The sequence below is a fragment of the Salvia hispanica genome, chromosome 2 (assembly GCF_029641045.1).
Source record: "Salvia hispanica isolate PSC_SH4W2 chromosome 2, Shi_PSC_v1, whole genome shotgun sequence".
In the NCBI taxonomy this organism is placed as follows: Eukaryota; Viridiplantae; Streptophyta; class Magnoliopsida; order Lamiales; family Lamiaceae; genus Salvia; species Salvia hispanica.
Window position 1 is genome coordinate 8,101,431 of NC_142693.1, and position 19,637 is coordinate 8,121,067.

General features: G+C 35.6%; 3 protein-coding genes across 7 annotated transcripts; 2 read left to right on the forward strand and 1 right to left on the reverse strand.

Moving 5' to 3' along the window:
• Nucleotides 1–354: 354 nt before the first annotated feature.
• On the reverse strand, nucleotides 355–1,434 carry LOC125201073 (uncharacterized). The gene is made up of 2 exons (XM_048098973.2): nucleotides 897–1,434; nucleotides 355–823 (listed from the first exon to the last, which is right to left on the reverse strand). The coding sequence occupies exons 1-2, from the start codon at nucleotides 1,432–1,434 to the stop codon at nucleotides 723–725; spliced, it is 639 nt and encodes a 212-aa protein (XP_047954930.1). The 3' UTR covers nucleotides 355–722.
• LOC125201072 (fanconi anemia group D2 protein) lies at nucleotides 390–18,310 on the forward strand. 5 transcript variants are annotated; one of them, XR_016135356.1, is made up of 34 exons: nucleotides 390–653; nucleotides 2,627–2,775; nucleotides 4,836–5,295; nucleotides 5,427–5,681; nucleotides 5,774–5,986; nucleotides 6,095–6,226; nucleotides 6,337–6,466; nucleotides 6,540–6,586; nucleotides 6,685–6,786; nucleotides 6,917–7,024; nucleotides 7,550–7,692; nucleotides 8,330–8,424; nucleotides 8,536–8,614; nucleotides 9,380–9,431; nucleotides 9,509–9,589; nucleotides 10,310–10,405; nucleotides 10,496–10,599; nucleotides 10,879–11,350; nucleotides 12,691–12,729; nucleotides 13,318–13,522; nucleotides 13,595–13,734; nucleotides 13,885–14,065; nucleotides 14,157–14,389; nucleotides 14,471–14,566; nucleotides 15,686–15,772; nucleotides 15,846–15,878; nucleotides 15,981–16,115; nucleotides 16,196–16,256; nucleotides 16,399–16,454; nucleotides 16,534–16,590; nucleotides 16,697–16,817; nucleotides 16,909–17,057; nucleotides 18,044–18,092; nucleotides 18,248–18,310. XR_016135356.1 is itself a non-coding variant. In XM_048098969.2 (32 exons), exons 1-31 carry the CDS (start codon nucleotides 4,051–4,053, stop codon nucleotides 17,046–17,048), a joined length of 4,482 nt encoding a protein of 1,493 aa, XP_047954926.2. In that variant the 3' UTR covers nucleotides 17,049–17,057; nucleotides 18,044–18,221. The 5 variants fall into 5 exon arrangements, 1 of the variants encoding a protein (XP_047954926.2); XR_016135357.1 differs by lacking the exon at nucleotides 390–653 and adding an exon at nucleotides 1,577–1,703; XR_016135358.1 differs by lacking the exon at nucleotides 2,627–2,775.
• On the forward strand, nucleotides 17,460–19,477 carry LOC125186108 (uncharacterized protein At2g34160-like). The gene is made up of 5 exons (XM_048082426.2): nucleotides 17,460–17,807; nucleotides 18,044–18,092; nucleotides 18,248–18,310; nucleotides 18,819–18,883; nucleotides 19,177–19,477. The coding sequence occupies exons 1-5, from the start codon at nucleotides 17,610–17,612 to the stop codon at nucleotides 19,276–19,278; spliced, it is 477 nt and encodes a 158-aa protein (XP_047938383.1). The 5' UTR covers nucleotides 17,460–17,609; the 3' UTR covers nucleotides 19,279–19,477.
• The last annotated feature ends 160 nt before the right edge of the window (nucleotides 19,478–19,637 follow it).

Genomic DNA, 19,637 nt, shown 5'->3' on the forward strand with positions numbered 1-19,637 from the left:
CTTTCCATTACATTTTATTATACAACTAGTAATATATAAAAATAGATCTCATATTCAGTTAACTATTTCTATCCATTTACTTTATAAAGTTAAACAATTTCTTAAAATCCGTGCTTGTCAAATATGAGAGATTTAATCATGGAAGGATTACAAGACGTGGTTTCACTCATGACATGACATGTTGTGACAGAGATGTACTAGTATATAATTGTAGAACTCTTATTAAAATTATAATAAAATTACTATAAACATACCTCTATATTTTTTAAAAATTGCTGTGCCCCGGGTCCACTCTCCCTCCGCCCGTCCATGCATATAAAATCATTGCAAATAATAAAAAAAATACTAATAAGATTGCAAATAAAATCATAAGATTCGGATAATGTCAAGTATTCGGAAACAAATCGATGAACATTCTCATCTATCTGTAAAATTGAAAAAAAAAGGTTCAAATTCTCTGACGTTCAAGAACAACATTGACGTAACGTTTGCAGCAGTAGCAGCAGTAGGAGTATTTATACATCCACGTTGGAAATACTTACTATCTCGAATCTCAATCACTAATGGCGATCGATCGATCAATCGAGCGGCGGAGCATGACTAGCACCTCCACCAGCGGCGGCGGCGGCCTATTACGCCTGCCATTCCGAGAGGTAGATCGTGTAATCTCTCTCTCTCGAATTGAATTGTTTCTCTGTCTATGCCTGGCTAGAATAGATAGTCTAATCCATGCCACCGCATCTAATTGGGGACTGCATCACTGAGCATGCTACCGCTTGTGCCCAATGCCGCAATTTCGTCTTCACTTGTTGGGGATCATCGCCTGAAAACACTCGATTCGTCAATTTCATATCAAAATGCACAAATTGAATCTCTCAATTTTGAAACCGCCGCACCTTTGTTCAAAATCTTCCACGAATCGGATTCTCCGGTGAAGGAGCACGATCGGAGGGTTAATGTCGCGGGTGGCGTAGGCGAGGGGGGGACGGGGGCGGGGCTAGGGCTTGGGGATCCGATCCGCAGCCGCGCAGAGCCGGTGCTGCTAGGGCTGGCGAGGGGGCTCGTGAGAAACTGGCGATTCACGGCGAAGTAGAGATCTAGCGCGGGGATGGTGGTGCACAGTCTCTGCCCTTCCTGGGCGTCGAATCCGAAGCCTAGCTCTATGCAGGCCTTGAGCTCGTTCAGATCCTCGTCCGTCAGATCCTCCTCGCTCTTCCGCCGCTCCTGCTGCTGGACCTGGAGGCGCCGCCGCTCCCACGCGATGTTGCGCGGCACCTCGCGCGTGGACAGCTGCTTCGTCAGCGTCCGCGCCTCCGTCCACAGCGGCGGCGCGTCCTCGACCTCGGAGACGTACGACTGAGACGACGACGACGCGGATGATGCGGCTGGATCGGCGGTTGCGTAGCAGTCGTATGGAATTTGCCGATCTCCCATTCGAAAACGAAAATGCGAAATGAGGAGGATTAGGAAATGTTGCAGGAAAAAATTAATTAATTAAAAAAAGAGAGAAGATGATCAGTTATATTAGAGTGGTGGTGGTTGCGGCGGCCGGGAGGTGGGCGGGGAACCGCCTCGAGGCCGCCGTAGAGGTGGTGGTTTATGCGAAGAAGAAGTAGTAAATTCTTCTAAGTAAAGGTGTGATATGGAATTTGATGGAGGCGATGGGGAAAGGAGGAGCAGAAGAAGTAGTTTGAAGAGAAGAGGTGAGAGGGGAAGCCCTTTGATTCCGGGATATCTCTTTCTGCGCTAAACCCTTCATTTCTAACTGTCTCACAAATCTCTTTCAAGTTTAAACTTTAATAACTGCAACATAAATTATTTATTTATTTAATATACTCTACTGTGTTACTATCAATTACACTAGTAGAATCGTTTAACACTTTAACTTAACACCGTATCTATTTTTATTTTTTTCGCAAATTATTTTTACTCTGTTCGAAAAAGACAAAGATGGTCGGCGGTCGGATGTGTTAAATTAATGTAACTAATTTGTGTTTAGTTTTTGTGGGAAAAGGAGCCATGTTATTTCAAATCAAATTATACTAGTATTAATATTGATATAATAGAGAGTGTGATGTTTAGATCATTGCATCTTTAAAAATAACCTACAAAATTTGTTAAGATGTGAGCATTCATTTGCTCACAACAATTAAACATAGCTTAGTTAATAAGATGCTCCAAAATTCAAATCTAGCACATGCTTCTTATTTGAACCTCTTCCTATATGCAAATGTGATATTCAGGATCGATCGTACTACCCACCATATTTGGAGTAAAAGAAAATATGCAAGCTTGGTGAAGTACTTAATTTATTACAGTTTACTATATCGTTGAATTTTGAAATTTACCGTTGTTTTCCTTAATACTATTGACAAGTTTATTAAATCATGAATTAACGATGTAGACTGAAATCAAACCCATATGATAAAATTTTCAAAATTACACGAACTATACAATCCAGACAAGTTTAGGCCATCCATTTTGAGATGTTAGTTAGCAAGAAAAACCAACACTGATGTGGCAATCAATGTCATGCTAAAAAGTGAAAATGTAAACTACAAAGAGGGTTTATTCATCAGTCATATATTAATTGATGTTGATGATCTGAATGCTTCTGGTCTTGTAGATCATCCATAATAGCCCTGCTATCATCGTGTGATGTTCGCCCACCAATTCGCTCCTTTCCTTTGGCACGCTCATGAATTCTAAGTTCCCCACAACAAGCTCTTCCTGCATCACCCCATCTCCTCCTCCTCGTTATCTTTGGCGATTTAGGTAACTGGTTTTGCTTTGTACAACATGGCCTTCCTCAACTTCTTTATTGCTGCAAACATGAATATGATATATGTGGAATGACAAATATTTATAAGTATATATGCATGTATGTTTGTGCTCCTTTTTCTAGCTTCAACTTCGAGCTACTCTTGCTCCAACGTTTTGTGTTTTTCATCCAGTTTTGCGTAATACTGGAAATTGGTAGCCATGGCAATGGAGATTTAACATATGCCACTATATAACTAGGAAATAATTAGAAGAAGATATATACCTCCTTGCGTTTCTCTAAACGTTCTTGACAAATGAATCTCGTAGCAACAGCGATCATCAATTTATTACTCCTAATAGATTAAATAAAATATTTTATTATATTTTATACTAATAAAAATAATACTCCGGAGTATATAAATATTCAAGTATCACTAGTGTTATTGATTTTGACAATAATTTTTACGAGTATCCATATCTTAAGAATATTTTAAAATTATTTAATTATAAAAAGTTGAATAAGAAACTTTTCTTGCGTGTCACCAAATTATATTAATAAAATTCATCAAAAATATATAATAAAGGTATTTATAAAATATATGAGTATGCAATATCTGATAAGCCTAGTACAATCACATTAGATGTATAATTTGAAGTATCACTATATAGATTTTTATTTTCTAAATAAAGCCTATAGTATAAATGGACTGAATGTATAAGTTTCTATATTGCTCTTCATGTCATGGAAGGTATTTTCGTCTGAAAAAATTAGGAAATAGTAAAAAAGTACTTTAATTGATATTTACTCGTACTAGTTAACATACCTCATATGATATTTTCATAGTTCACATACCTAAAATTATAATTCGACAAAGTTTGCAGACCATAAAAACTGTTCCCTCTTTTCGTTAATATAAATTGCAGTCGTTTTGTATTATTAAAACTCAATTCTACAATAAAGTTTAGTAATTTTTGATGTAGAATATATGTGACATTTAATCAAGTATTGACTATACGAAGAGGGTATAAAGTAGTAGTAATTATTATTATTCTCTTTATAATTAGATTTATCGAAGATACAAAGTAATTATGATTGAATGTCCATTAACATTACAAATCATGTAATGTGCTCTACGGGTGAAATATTAGAGATGTGTAAAATGAACAAAGGATTATCGAGTAAAGATGCTCAAAATAAATAAATAAATAAATAGCGATGCTTCAAAAATTAAGAGGCTAACACTAAAAAGGTTTGGCGCCATCGAAACACACACACAAACACACAGTATGCTCTCCCGCAAACGGCCATCCAAACCCTTCGTTCCCCCCTTCACCACCCCCAAACCTACCAAACTCCTCAAACCCACTCAAGATGAACCTCTTGCTGCTTCACCCCAACCCCAAACCACGCCGTCTACTCCATTTCACGATATGGCTTCCGTGCTGGCCGACTCCGGCTGCACGCTCATCAACCCCGCCGGCCCGCCTTTACTCCCCTCCGATCTCTACGCCTTCCGCCAACGTCTCCACCGAACATTCTCCGCCGATTCCTCCCTTCGCTCCCTCTTTCTCCAGGGCTTCTCTGTTTACATTTCTTCCACCTCTAATTTCCGACGGTTTGTCAACATTTCCTTTTCCATTCATGCTTTAGGTTGACTAGATTGGAAGAAAACTAAACAAAATTAGGACTATACGTTGTCGTACTACCACTTGAAACCACGTAATGTTTGTTAACCTTCAAAATTCATTCAACTCTATTGGAATTGAGACTTACACAAACTAGTTTCTCGGTGATTTGATACTGGATTTGAGAAATTGCATATATAAGTCGTGGATATCAACTTATACCAACAGTATCTACTCAATTTGTTTGATTACGAGTGTTAGGTTAACACCTGATGCTGTGCATCTCCTATATTTAAACTGCTTTTTCTTTCCACAATCAGAACCAATATTAAGTTTTAAAGAACGGATAGTTTTTTTCTCTCTCTTCATATCACATTCAGTTATATTTATTCTGCTTATAGTTTTATGAGAAAGTAACTTAACTTGTGTAACCTTTTGTTATGTAGGGTGTTGTTACCTTGTCAGCGCGATGGCTTTGGATCAACGAGAAGTCAGAGCCTAGTTCGAGTGCTTTTATTGGTTAAATCGATCCAGCAAGACCTTTTAGATATGTTGCTTGAGAAGCTTCCTGAATTCTTTGACGTGGACCCTCTTGTTAGTGGTCGTGGCTCATACTCATTGCATCTTGATGAGGATGTAGCAAGGTTGATACTGAATCAGTTGCGATGGCTTGACTTCCTTGTAAACTCTGAGGCTTTCGCTGAGAAACTGTTGCAAGTTTTAACTATTTGCCCCCATCATTTGAAGAAAGAGATCATAGGTTCGTTGCCTGAGATTGTAGGTGACCAAAATAACAAAACCCTAGTGAATTCACTTCAGCAAATGCTCCAGGAGGATTCTTCCATTATTGTTCCTGTTCTCGATTCATTTTCCAACCTCAATTTGGATGATCTGTTGCAAGAACAGGTAAATCTGTGAGTTGTGCCTGCTGCCAATTTTAAATCTTGCTGGTTTCTTTTCATAATATCATGTTCAAATTCTATACCTATTGCCCCTTTTCTTATGATTTTTGGTCTCTTATTTTTGAACTTCTGAAGGTGATCATGATAGCATTATCCTGCATAAGGACAATTGATACGGAGCACATTCCATACCTACTGAGATTTGTATTGCTTTCTGCAAAGGCATCAAATGCCAGGCGAATAATCTCACAGATACGTGAACAGTTGAAATTTGTTGGAGCACCTCACTTACCAACATCACAACACAGCAAATCCAAAGAAAAATCAATTGTAGATAATTCAAAAGCGTTGATTCTTGATGCCCTGAGATCTAGTCTGCATTTTAACAATGTGGGTTTTTATATTGCATTTGTCAAGTAGTAATTTCTTCATCAGGACAATCTGGATGTATGCTTGTTAATCAAATGGACTGCTTTTTATAGAATCTGTGCATGGAGTTATTGAAAGAACTGAAAAGTTTGGAGGAAGCTCGAGAGCACAAGGTGGTAGATATATGGTTGCTTACTCTTGTATTCATGAATGGTGAATCCTTGCAAAAGAGTGTTGAAAAACTATTCAAGAAAAAAATTATTGAGGGTTGTCTTCAAGATCATATGTTTGATCAGTGCATTCTCAGTGTTAAGGATTTGCCGAAGGTATTGGAGCATTAGAAAAACAATTCTAAATCGGGCATCTTGGTGGTCCCTTAATTATGTTACTCATCAAAATTCTCACTTGATGATGTTGTTCTTGATATAAACTAGGATTATCTTGCCACATTTTTGTCATTATCTGCATACTTGTTGGCCTGCAAAGAACAACGAGCCCAGGAAGTTGGTGTTCACATTTATATACTTCTGTTTGAAGAATCCAGTGATGCTTTTTCAAGACAAGAAGTGAGTTGAGTTTCAATAGTTTGATTGACTATTTTTCTCATGAAACTCGAGACAAAGAGCTCCTTTCTTAATGCTCAGAGTCATAGCCATACTCGTTTATAAATTTGTAGGTTCTGGGAGCATTACTAACCCATGTGGGCTCTGGTGTTTGCCATGAGGTAAGCGCTGCTTTAGACACCTTGGTTAAGTTGGCCTCCAGGAAGTCCCAGGAGTTAACTTCGCTTTCTTCACACTTAACTGGTATGCATATGTCTCCTCTTTAGTGGAAATAAAACTTATAAGAATGTTGCTAAACAATTCATTTTTCATCCAGGCATCTTGGATTATTTGGAGGTCTTCAATGTTGAGAGCCTCCACAAGGTATGCTCATTGTACTTCTGCTGGTACGAATCGTACGATAATCCTTCTTTACTGTTTTAATCTTTATAAACTTTTAATTTATAACTTTCATGTTGCAGGTTTATGAAATCTTTGTTTGTCTCGCAGTTTCTGCTCAATCTTGCCCACAACCTTATGGATGCTCCATAGCAAATGAAATTCTAATGATTTTGAGGAAACAGGCAATCTAGCATCCTCCTCCTACCAGATTCTAACATTTATATTAATTGTCAATTATATCTTCTTTATTTTGCTAGTACTCTACTTATTTATATTCATGGGGTTCTATCTTGAAGTCCTTTTATGTTTCAGATCAATAACTCTGATCTGTTGTACAAGAAGATGGGCCTGATAGGAGTACTTAAGATAGTTTCATACATTGCAGATACAAATAACGTCTCTCTTCCGCCGTTATCACATGTAATGTGCTTCTCTAATCCCACACGTACTTATTTTGTTTTTAAGCTTATGACGTACAAGTGTGATGTAGTCACCACAGTCATCCTGTTCTTGTCAAGCGTGTTGATAATCTAACTAGAAACACTAACACTAACAGTGATATGTATATTAAAGATGTTCAACTGTTAACTATGTATGGTCATATCACTACTTTTTTTCTTCTTCCTTTTCTTAAACTATTAAGGTAGAATATATCAATTGCTTGCTCTGTTGATATCGGAATTTCATGAGAAGTGCTTCAGAAGTGTGGTAAAATAAGTTGTTATGCTAAGATTTTGTTATAATTGTTAACCTGGGGATGCTTTTGAGGATCTTATTCCAGTAAGTAAGAATACAACCTAAAAGTAGAAGTTCTTTTTGATCCATATACATCCATCTTTTTCTTTACTTATTGTAGCCTTGTGTCATGATTCTTTCTGCCAGTTCTCTTCACAGATTCTTTTTGATACTGTTTATGGTGGACTCATCAATAAACGTTCTTTGCAGAGGTCAAACTATGAGGAAGCAGTGGAGCTCTTGAAATTGTCTCTAGACTCTTGCAAGCAGCTCCCCTTACCATTGATTCTGTTTTACGAAGAACTGGTTACAACGTTGCAAAACAGAAGTCTTCACCCAGCTGTCATGGAATGGTGTGTGGCATTTTAGAGGCTGTTCTTTTGTTGCATCACAATTTATATCAACTTATTTTGATACTTTATTCCAACTATTTTAGGATATTTTATCATGCTTCCATTATGTGCACCTCATGTTCTGAATTTCTCTCTTAGCTCTTAATCATAGAACAACCTGATCAGGGTTTCTGTCATCTCATGCCCACAGTAACCTCATGCATTTGGCCTTCAACAGAATCATTCACCAAGTTTAAATATGTATTCTGACCACTCGACATGAACACTTTTAAATGATAATTCTCCACTAATTCCATCCAATGTTGTAAGAACAACTGGAGGAACCTACCTTTACCTGGAAGTTTTCTTTCTGACATTTGCTCCAGGATAAAGTTATGAATTACACTTGTAAGATTAAAAACAGATATGAGAAAATCAAATAGTAAAAGCATAGAAAGCATAGGCATGAAAAAAATTCATCCATACATTGCTTGTGCTTTTAGTTCCATAAAAATGTTCTGATTTGATTAGATTGTCATTTTGATTTATTTTAGTTTCTCTTACTCTTAGAATGCATAATGGAGCAATTACTTTGCTATTACTGTGCTGTATTATTGCTTTTAGCCTTAGCCATAAGTTTGACTATTTTTCCTTTTAGGGTTGGCAAACAAGTTTTGGAATTTGAGTCAATTTATCTATCTGATATTGATAGTGGGAATTTAATTGTTCAAGACATGCCTTATGGTTTAGAAGGTAAGAGAGTTCTATTTGCTACATCTTCAAAATGCTAAGCTGGGATCTAATTTTGTGTATAATTAGGTTAACGTTGGATGTTATTTACCGAAGCCTGTTTTCTTGGTGCAGGAGAATTGTGGATGAACCTTGATGGTGACATATCTCCCGTTTGCTTAAACATTGTGCCACTTGTTTCTCCATTGTTTAGGTAATTAGTCATTTTCTTGTAACTAGTGGTAAGTTGTGATTTTTTTGGTTGAGATTTTCCTTTCCAACTTTCTTATGGCATTAGATTTTGAACTTACCTCCTCATTAGGAACTTAAGAGACAAGCAGTGATTCTATGTATTAAAAGTACTGGTGGGAAAGGTGTTTGAACATCAATTCTAAGTGAACTGAAGTCCAAGTAGATGTGCATTGGGCAGCATACTAGAGTACTTATAACAGGGATATCATTCAACCGTGGGGGTGATTATGTTATCCATAGGGGTGTGAGAGGAAACTAGATTTGGCTTACATGTGAAAATTGAACTTCTTTAGCAACATAAATCGAACATTTTAGTTTACACAACAAGACTGAGTTATCAGCTACTTACTAGAAGAAATCAATTATGGACATTGCTAAATTGCTGAAGCCATGATGCTTGATATGATTATGAGTAGTCTGCATCATCAAGTGTATCTAGAAAAAGAAAGACTCGGATTGGAATGGATCAATATTCAATTAGAGGTTTTGGGGATTATAATTGATAATGGATCCTCCACGGTCTTGGTTTTCTGCTCTTTTGGAAAAAGTCTGTTCATGACAGTTGTTCTATGATTTTTTTTTTGTTTTAGCTTATGTGGGCTTTTTCGCTAACATTGATCCTGTATCTTTCCATTAAAGTTGACTCAAATAAGATAATCTTCCTCTGTTCCTGTCAATGACATATCGACTGGCCACTGAACTCTGTAACATTTTTTTTTTGTCCCAGATCCTCTTCACCTTTACAAATTCTCCCTTCAAAGTTTGTTTTACTTTCTGTGGTAAGTGCAATTTCTCATCTAAACAGTCACTTAAACTGAAGGTACAAATGTCATAGTTTCCAGGCAAAATTTGTCAGGTTGAGAGAATCACCAACCAAGGTTCTCTAGGAGGCATTGATGCTCTTCTTGGTTGCCCTTTTAATCTACCTTCCTCAAAGGTTGGCTGTAATCTTGTGCTAATGGACTTTCTTTTGATGAACAGAAATGAATTTTGTTGTAGAATATATTTGTATCTAGGTTTTCCTTATTAATCTGTTATTATTTTAGGAATATATATAACCTAGTAGTAATCTTAGCTTTCTACTCCCTATATACATTAGAGACTCTTTTTGCTGTGAATAATACAGTTTATTATTTTCTCCTGTAGGTCTGTATACTTTACTGCATCACATGATACATGTCAACTTCTTGTCACTTCAATTCCATGAATTATGTCAACAATATTAGGGGCTTCTTAAGACCATGGCCTTAGTCTAGGCCTAGTGTCACTCTGCAGTATTCAATGTAGAACTTTTGACTACAAATCCAGTATGCTATTTTTCTTGGTTGTGTAAGGTTTTAACCTGTTTGGAAAATCTCCCGCAGTTATGCTTTGCAATCATGCATAAAGGAAATACCTTTTTGATTCCTCATATTACAATACCACACTTCTCAATTTCGTCTGCATCATTTATAACATGTCAATGCAAAAATGTGTATATTATATGAGTTCCTTAACTTACGTAAATTTGGTATATCCTAAAATTCATGGACCTTCCATTATCTATGCCTGTATCACCTTGCCTTCAATCTTCATAAGCTGTGAGCTAAGGATTAATATGGCCATTACTTATACTGCAAACTATATTCTGATGTTATTATGGTCTTGTCTGTTGCAGCTGTTATCTGAAATTTTATGGCAGCCTTTGACAGTGAAACAAAAGCAGATTTGTATTCTCTCTCTTTATTATGCTGCTAATTGGATAAGGGAACTGGTAAATAAGCAATTTTCATCAGTGAAATTTGGTTTCTAAATTGATTATTTGTTTCTGTCTGAATTTCCTACCAATTCCATTTTGGTGCAGTTAAATGTGTTTTCCACCCAAGTTGGCAACAAATGTGAGACAATAAGCCAAGCAACGAAGGAAGACATAGTACTTAAGCTATTAAAGCGCTTGAGAAACCTAGTGTATGTTCTCGTAACCTTTTCAAAGGGATGCCCTGCAAAACATCTAGCTAGAATTTTCACACAACTTAATAAAACTTGCATGTAATTGCAACTAAAAATGCTTTAGGATATGACCTTGACTGGTGAGCAGTCCCCCCCCCCCCTCTGTTACAGTATAACAATCTATATGGCAGATGAAATTCATCTTCAATGAATGAACCTTGTGTTGCTACTTACAAATGATGTTATTGCTAATTACAACATGGTTATTGACTGTCTGACTATGCTTTGATTGTGCAGATTTATTGAATATTTATTGGACAATTTTCTCAAACAACACCCAATACTTCTTCCTGATTTCTGTCCTCACACGGATTTGTCCCCTGTTGTTGAGTTTGACTCTGTGGGTGACTTGGAAAAGATTAGCCAGCGTCTCAAAGGGGGTGAAATTTTGTCCCGAAATCAAAAGAAACACAAAGGAAAGTCCTTGACACCATCAGCCAGTTCAAATGCTGAGGAAAAACTCAAGCAGCCAACATTAGTTGATGTATGGAGGAAAGCAGGGAGCATACCGAGCCAAGCAACTCCGGATGAGGATGCATCTGTGGCGTCCTTGAAGACCAAGCAATCTGCATCTGAGGAAAGTCATGCTGAAAAATCTAATATGTCTCTAAATATTGAAATATCTGCACCATTGAAGTGTTTAGATGCACAAAAGCACAGATTCAGGCCACTTCCAGTTGATTGCCTTTCCATACTTGCATGTCCTGAGGTTCGTTTATGTCTTGCCTACTTTCAAGTCTTATATATGATATTTTTAGGTTTAGATTGCATCTGAGTATGTTAGGAAGTGTTTATGGAGGTAATGTTAGATTGCATCCGAGTATGTTAGGAAGTGTTTATGGAGGTAATGGAAAGATTTTAACCTGTTGATCATTGATTGTTTGCTATCAACTTCTTAGGTGCTTCCCTCATCAGGAAGCTGATTACAGAAAAGATTTCACATAGATTTTTTGTGGATAGTATTATTTTTTCTCAGTAGCAGCATATTATATTCTGCATGCAAGCTAATATGACGTTGATTACAGTTATCATCCCATGGAAATTCTCATGCCTGTTTTGAAATGCCACTTCGTTATGATATACTTAAACATGGTATACATCGAGAAAAAAACAGCATTATATGAATTGCAATCTTCTCATGATATCTGTACGCTATCCGAGAGGTCACTTGTTTTGCCTATTGAACTAAGCAAGTGACCACCGTAATTTCAGATGAAGGTAAAATGATGCAGAACCTTTTTTCTTTCTTTTCTGCATATGTGGTGCTCTGAGGAAATTGAAATTTCATTGCCCTTGACCGGAATGCCTAAAAGTTGCCGCAATTCCAAAACATATTTGATATATACTTGCCATTGATACGATCTGAACGAACCCATTCTATCCCTTGCCTCTTTAATCCATATTCTAACACTTTAATCCATATGAAAGAAACTGTGCACTTATATCTTCCAACATATGTTGAAGTTTTAAAAATTCCTTCTGAAGCTTTTAGTTAACTGTGTGCTTTGGCCATCATTTATACTATGTTAAAAATGTCCTCTCTAAAGGTGCTATCAGGTTATTTCCAGTTTGTAACCCTGGGTTGTGGTAAGTTGCCAAGAGTTTCTTATTTTTCTGATCGCATCATGTTCTTTTTTTCTTCCTCTCTGTTTTTTGCTTTTGATTTTATCATACTGGGGGTATATATCCCTTTGCTAGATCCTCACACTACATCATCATTATGTGATATAAATCTGCAATTCCTCTCCTGAAATTGGTTTTATTCGGTACATGGTTGTTAGTGTCTATCTACCAGATCATATGGTCACATTTTTATTATATTTCCACCATCCTTGACTTTTTGCTTTCTGGATTGTCTTTTTTTCACGAGAGATTAAAATGTTGCTACACATGGTTGCCATAATATTGAAGGAATAGAACAGATATATTTTAGCTGCATGTCCTCAAGTTATTTTGTTCCTTGGCAGTTGGCACTGGTAGGTAGACTTCAGTGAATATGTGTTTCTTCTAATGCTTATTCTTCTCCTTCTATTCTTGCTTTTTATGTAGAATAATCAAAGTTCATGCTGTGCAGACCCATCTGCTGAGGTATCTCTCTCTCTATACAGTACACATACACATGGTGCACACCTTCCATGGGATCATCTTGGCACATATGAATTTCATTTGCGTATAGTGGACAAAGATATTTAAGAATATTAAGGATGTTAAAAACTTCTATACACTAGTAGTTCTAAAGTAAATGATTTATCAGAGGATACTGTTATTTGCATTTGCAAATGGGGCAAACTATCTGTTTTCCTTTCTTGAATTATGAATGTAAAGGCGGGGTTAGTCTAATCGACCACCACACAAGGGTTTTTCATTTAACAAACCCCACTAAATGACTATTCATATTGGAATTTGGTATGTGTTCAGACCCACGTATTACTCTTGTGATCTTGCTTTTTATATGAAGAAGCACCAGATTCAGGTAAAGTTGGACGTTGGTGTTTTGTAATGCCTTATCCTGAAAGAATCATTCAAAGATACAAAATCATAGTATCATAATTAATCAATTCAGCATATAAGAAGGGTTACCGTAATTTTAGTTTGCAACTTCAGATTCTGATTCTATCCTTAATGGCTCTAAAATGTGTTTCTAAAATCTGTCACTTGACTGTTGCATGATATTAGCTGCCACTACATCTCTATCTCCTGCGTGATCTTCACAAAAAGCTGGATCTCTTAAGTCCCGCAAGAAAACAAACTTTAGCAAGAAGCTACAGTGCTCCATCTGGGTTTATGGGAATGAAATTGACTGAATTCTTCAGCAGGATACGACCTTTGTTTCTGTACCTTAGGAGAAACTTTGATCGGTCGGTACACATTCTTGGAGAAGGTTAGCAACACAAATTTGTTAGCTAGTATGGTAACTTTAAGAGTTATCATGTCTGACATAATAAAGCTGTAGGTGCTGAAATATGTCAAGAGCACTGGATAACTCAGTCTAGTTTGGCTGCAAATCCCCAGATAGTAAATACATGTGTTTCAGCATCACCTGTTCTGACTTCTGTTTCAGTTTTTAAAGAGACGCTTCTCTGCTTTGGGAAGGTGATACAGTCTTTAAATAGTTTGAATAAAGATTGTTTTGTCTTTTGATTTTGTTGTACTATTAGTTTTGAGGGCGGAGCTGCATTCAATTTTCCAATTTCCAAATAATTATTGATGACACTCTTGTTTTTTTTTAATAAATACATGCAGATGCTTAATCTGCCGGACCTTCTGAAGGAGAATTCTACCCTATTAGATCTTCTTAAAGCCTTCCAGCCAACAGAAATATCTGAGTGTTTATTCCAAGGAATGCAACTGATTCCTTCACCTGGGAGTATGGACTATTTATATTCTGGTGCTTATTTTTTTCTTGAAAGTGTCTTTGATGTGGGTAAGGTTTTTAGTTTCACTCGTCTCTTCAATTTTAAACCAAAACAAAGAAAAAAAATTGATATCTGTTTGCTGAACTATTTCTCTCGCAGCAATAAACTTTTCATTTACACTGGCTTCAGAAGTCTTGTTGACTTTAGAATCCATGGTTACATCCATCCACACATTCCATACTAGATGTCTGAGTGAAAATGGAAAGGACCCTCACACAAGATTTAGCAAGGAAATCATTCCTTTTTTTCGCAACAAACTTGGGAGTTATGCACATAAGCTCTTGACGCACAAGTGTGATAGGGATGATGTTGGCGGTAGTTTAAAAATCAAAGTGAGTATTCACTAGTCACTACTGCAATCTCACTAAGTCAAAAGTTCCAAATAGTGATGCTAATTGTACTTGTCATTGCAGGGGGAAATGGTCCAAAAGATTCTAAGGCTTTATTTGGGTAACTGCCAGTCAGCTTCTGATTCACTAAACGATCTTGCCTCCTCCATTTTTCCTCAGGTGCATTGATCCTCTTGCGAGGCTTTACATAGTCTGCAATTAAATAATATTCAGAAGTATTTATTATCAATGTTGAAATGGTCCAAGATGTCATTTTTTCTCTTTCAAATAAATCTAAATAAGAACCTAAATACCAATACATTCTTTTTTCAAGTAACTGTGTGACTGTATGCCACATTGCAAACACACTAAATAAGGGCACGGTGTTCAGATTGTAAAAGGTCACATTATCAGCAATAGCAGCTTAGATATATCGACAATTGATGAGTTTCAATGTCTTAGGGTTTTTGATATTATGGAAGCTTTAATTTTGCTTAAATTATTATAATTGTTGTTTGGTTTATGCATGGCAAAATGTACTGAGTTGAAATTCTATTCTGACTTGAGGATCCCCTTCTCATTTTAAGATACGTATTCACAAATTTCCTGTGGGTCAAAAAAGATTAAATGATCACTTACTTTACTCCCAAAAACTACAATCTAGTGTAGTTTAGTAACAATGTCATCAGAATGTTGTAAAAGGTACTCCCTCCGTCTTAAAAAAATATGTGCACTTTCTATTTTCACCCGTCCCATAAAAATATGGGCATTCCATTTATGGATAGGTAACCCAATTTATTACCCCTATACATCAAGTTATTTACAACTTATACCATTAAAACACTAATACTAATGTGGGTCCCACTATCCACTAACACTCCTTTAACTACCCTACCCCCAGCTCTCTTACTTTACCAATTTTGTCTTAATTGTTGTGTCATATCATATGCTCATATTTTTATGGGACGGAGGGAGTATAATAGACCAATTCTTTGGCCAAAGTACACTGATTAGAGAAATGATATGCAATAGCAGCAATTGGAACCATGTGATGAAGTTTCTATTGAAGTTAATGAGAATGATAAATATTCAAATCATTACTACTTCCTAATGTGCTACACTTTGTACTAGCCTGCTGTTCAAGCCTTTATATTGATTTATTAGGATCTGCTGAAAGCTTCAGTTAACGTTTTTATAATCTTCTGCCATATAGTTAATGAGCTTTGAATTGAAAATAGAATGCCATTAAATCCAAATTACTATATTAGCCTAAGATGAATTTGATCTTAATTGTGTTAGGATTTGCCTTCCACAAACACAATGGAGGATGGCAGTACATTTCCTAGCCTTTGCCCTGCGACAATGAGTGTCTGGTACCGAGTAATGGTGAGCTGCTCCCTATTTTTTTTGTGGCTGAGAAATATCAAATAATTTAGATACTGATGTTATTATCTTGCAGCATGAAGAGAACATATCTGCACTCAACAATTTGGTGAGTAGTTGGTGGTTCTGTGTTACTCAGTGAAGAATGAATTTGGTACCCACTATAATATGGATTGAGAAACATATTGTTATTTATGTGTTTTCTGCTTAGGTTAAGGAAATTTCTCAGTTAGAGAAATCAAGAGGTTGTGCTAAAGTGGAAGATATACAGAGGCTTCTGAACAAAATATCTCAGTCTGTTAATGTGGTTGTAACACTGGTTAACATGTGCAGGAATAATGACAAGGTGGTATCCTAAATCTTTTTAAGAGTAATACTTTTGAACTATCAGCAATTGAATATTTACATTATACGTTGATAAATTAGGTGAGCATTCATGCAGTGGCTGTCAAGAATGGAGGGAAGTTCATCGACACCTTTCTGAAAGGTAAGCATAATTGTCATTAGATGTGATCTCTACATTAGAAACTACTGACCAATTGAACACAACACTGTACTGATGAATATTTAATACTTATGTAATTGTCCTGCCATTGTTTTCTTGTATTCCTAAATCGAGCTTTCTCCAGTTTTTGACTTCTTAGAGGCTCAGTTTCAGATGCACAAGGACCTCATACTTTCCCTGGTGAGAAACTCTTAGTAGTGTCTTAATAATTAGAATTGTTTTGAAATGTCTACGCTAACAAGTTTTTGGCATTCTCCAGATTAAAGAGCTTCAGAAAGCAACAAAAACCATACAAACACTATGCTCTGAAGCGAAGGTTATTTCCTTAAATTCTCTTATTTTGTAGGATTGCAGTGACTTTTTTTCTAACTAATAGCTGTACTATCGAGGAACCCTTAACATAAAATTATTTCTCTGTGAAGGGATCAAAACAAACTGCTATAACTGGCAAAATTCCTATGACAAAGAGAGCTATGGAACGATTTTTATTTCACGTCAAAGCCCTGCTTTGCAAAACTCCAAGTGGATGCTCGTTCTGGATGGGTACTATACTAAGCTTGTTGTGTGTGATTGGATCATGTGTGTGCTAGCATCAATAATTTAATCATTTGGTCATGGTCCTGGAAATTTTTAGGCAATCTGAAGCATAAGGACTTGATGGGACAAGTAGTTAGCTCGCAAGCATACTTGGATGATCAGAGCGATGAAACTAATGAAGATCTGGCTGAGGCCATTGCTGAGGACCAACCGACGAATGATGTCAGTCCTGAATGATGGTAACAGGTATAAATCATTTAGTGTGAAGTTATTGAATCTCAACATGCATTTTGTACGATATTTTAAAGCAATTGGAATATCAATTACATTTTCAATTGCATTAATTAAAATATAAATACATAAAGAAAATACGTTGTGATTATTTTCATAAAAAAAATACCTTATTGTCCAAGAATACAGACGTTGACAGGCTGGAAAATTGGTGAGAAATAGTAGTAGCATTTTGCTCAGTTTCTTTATATGTTGATCAAAATGATTGACAACATATATGAATTTGGTGGACTAAGGAAATCAATGTCCTAACAATCTGGAGATCCAATATTTAATTTGAACTTCCCATAATTTAAATGAACCACATGATTAAATTGGGTTGGTGGTTACATGGTCAAGATGTCTGATTGGGTCAAAATGCTAAGTAACAGCTCCACCAGTTATTCAAACAAATTCTCCTCTATACATAGACATAGTTAACCAAATTCAAGTGGACAAAAAGAGAAATTTAGAAACTGCTAAAATTGGAGCACATAGGAAATATTGGAATTTGTGAATTGAAGGAAAATGACAATTGAAGGAGAAACTGCTGTTATCAAACAAGCAACCAATGCCAATGAAAATGTCATTGCAAATGCCAGTGCCAATGTCAATCTCAATGGCAATGGCAATGGCAATGGCAATGCCAATGAAAATCTCAAGAAAAATAGAATTCAGGTGTCCAATACCAAAAAACCACTATTCTTCTATGTCAATCTTGCTAAGGTTACCTACGCCTCTCTCTCTCTGCATATATACATAACTGTGTGTTTGTCCTAATTAATATAAATGCAGTTCACTTATAGTTGATGGTGTGGTGCATTCATGAAAAAAATTAATGAGAATATTAAGTAAAGTGATTTCTTTATTTGAAATTTTGTTTTATTTGAAAGAGTTAAATTTTAAACGAGTGTGTTTGTGTGTGTTTTCATTTTCTTTATTTTTTCTTTCTCCTTATGCAGAGGTACCTACAACAGCATAAAGAGATTGAGCTTTCAGCCTTGGGCATGGGTAAACTAATTGCCTAAACTTAGTGTACTACAAATCTACAATACTTTAAACCAAGCTTTCTTACTAAGGAACATATAATTTCATTATTTTTCCCAAATATTTATATAATCAATTGAATTGTGCTGACAATGAGTTTATATTTTTTTTTATTACAGCCATCACAACAGTTGTGACGATATCTGAGATTCTAAAAAATAATGGATTTGTTAACGAGAAGAGTAAGTTATGGTTAAATACCATTTAACACTTTAACGCTTATTGCCTTTTATTTTTCTATTCTAATGTAAGCATATTAGCATATAGTAGTAAAATATAACCATCACAATTTTACTCTATTGACCAAACTCGGCAGTTTTTGCCTGATTGGATATCTCTCCTTAGTAAATACCAAAAATAAAATAAAATACAAGATGTGTGATTAAATTTCCATATTTTTTGTTAAGTGAAATAAAGGAGATAAAACGTGAAACGTTACAATATTTTTATTTCATGTGTAATTTCATTAAACTTGTCAACGAGTCTGATTCCAATAGTCAGTACATGATTATAAACTTATTTAAAATGTTAGATCTTGATTTGTTAATATGATTATGTTATGACAAAATGTAAAAAATTGAAATCTTCGAGCATAAAATGGTACTATATACTATTGTTTATTTATTTTGTGAAATGACTAAATATAAAGAGTTGCATTAATATGTGTTGGTGTTGTTTCAATATTTGTAGGTATCTTGACCTCAACGGTTGGAACAAAGGATGTAGCCAAGGGTCGCACTGTTCAGAAAGCTAGGGTATGTATTAATTGATGGATATATTAAATATTATTTTAAATTACACCATTTTAAAATATTACTAATTATTGTATTGATAGTTAAGCACTAATTAAACTTCTACAAAAAAAATATTAGTACTGATTACTTCACTTCGTTTTTCAAATGTCTCATAATTTGGAAGTGATTTCATGACATCTTTCCTACTTCGGAAAATCATATTTAATAATTTTATTAATAATTGTAATAAAATCACAAATAATATAGTAGTTATGTTAGAATTGATTTGAGATTATAATAAATTCATTTTACAGATCGAAATTGTGCTGGAGAAGTCTGAGAAGTTTGATAGCCTAATGAGTGCGTCACAAAATGCAAACGCAAATGGAAATGGAAAAGTTGAAAGCAAGCAGTGAGAGTGAGGAGATGGAGCCCTGTTTTTGTAGTCTATTTTATATTTATTGCAATTCTTGTATTGTATCTCAAACTAAACATATTTTCATTTAATTCATTTTTTAGTAGTTGCCATTATATAAGTTTCTATGTGAAGTAAAACAAAGCTGGGGCCATGTAGTATTTATATCTCATATTGTATAAATTGAAGTTTGAATTTTATCACTTCTCATTTTTTAGAGAGAGAACCAAAATTGACACAAAACTTTGGTTTCGAATGTGATTATAATCCATTTCGAATGGTGGTATGCATAAATTTTGTATACAATTTGTATACAATTTGGTATCCCGAACGTATCAAGGCGACTCCCTCTCACTTGCT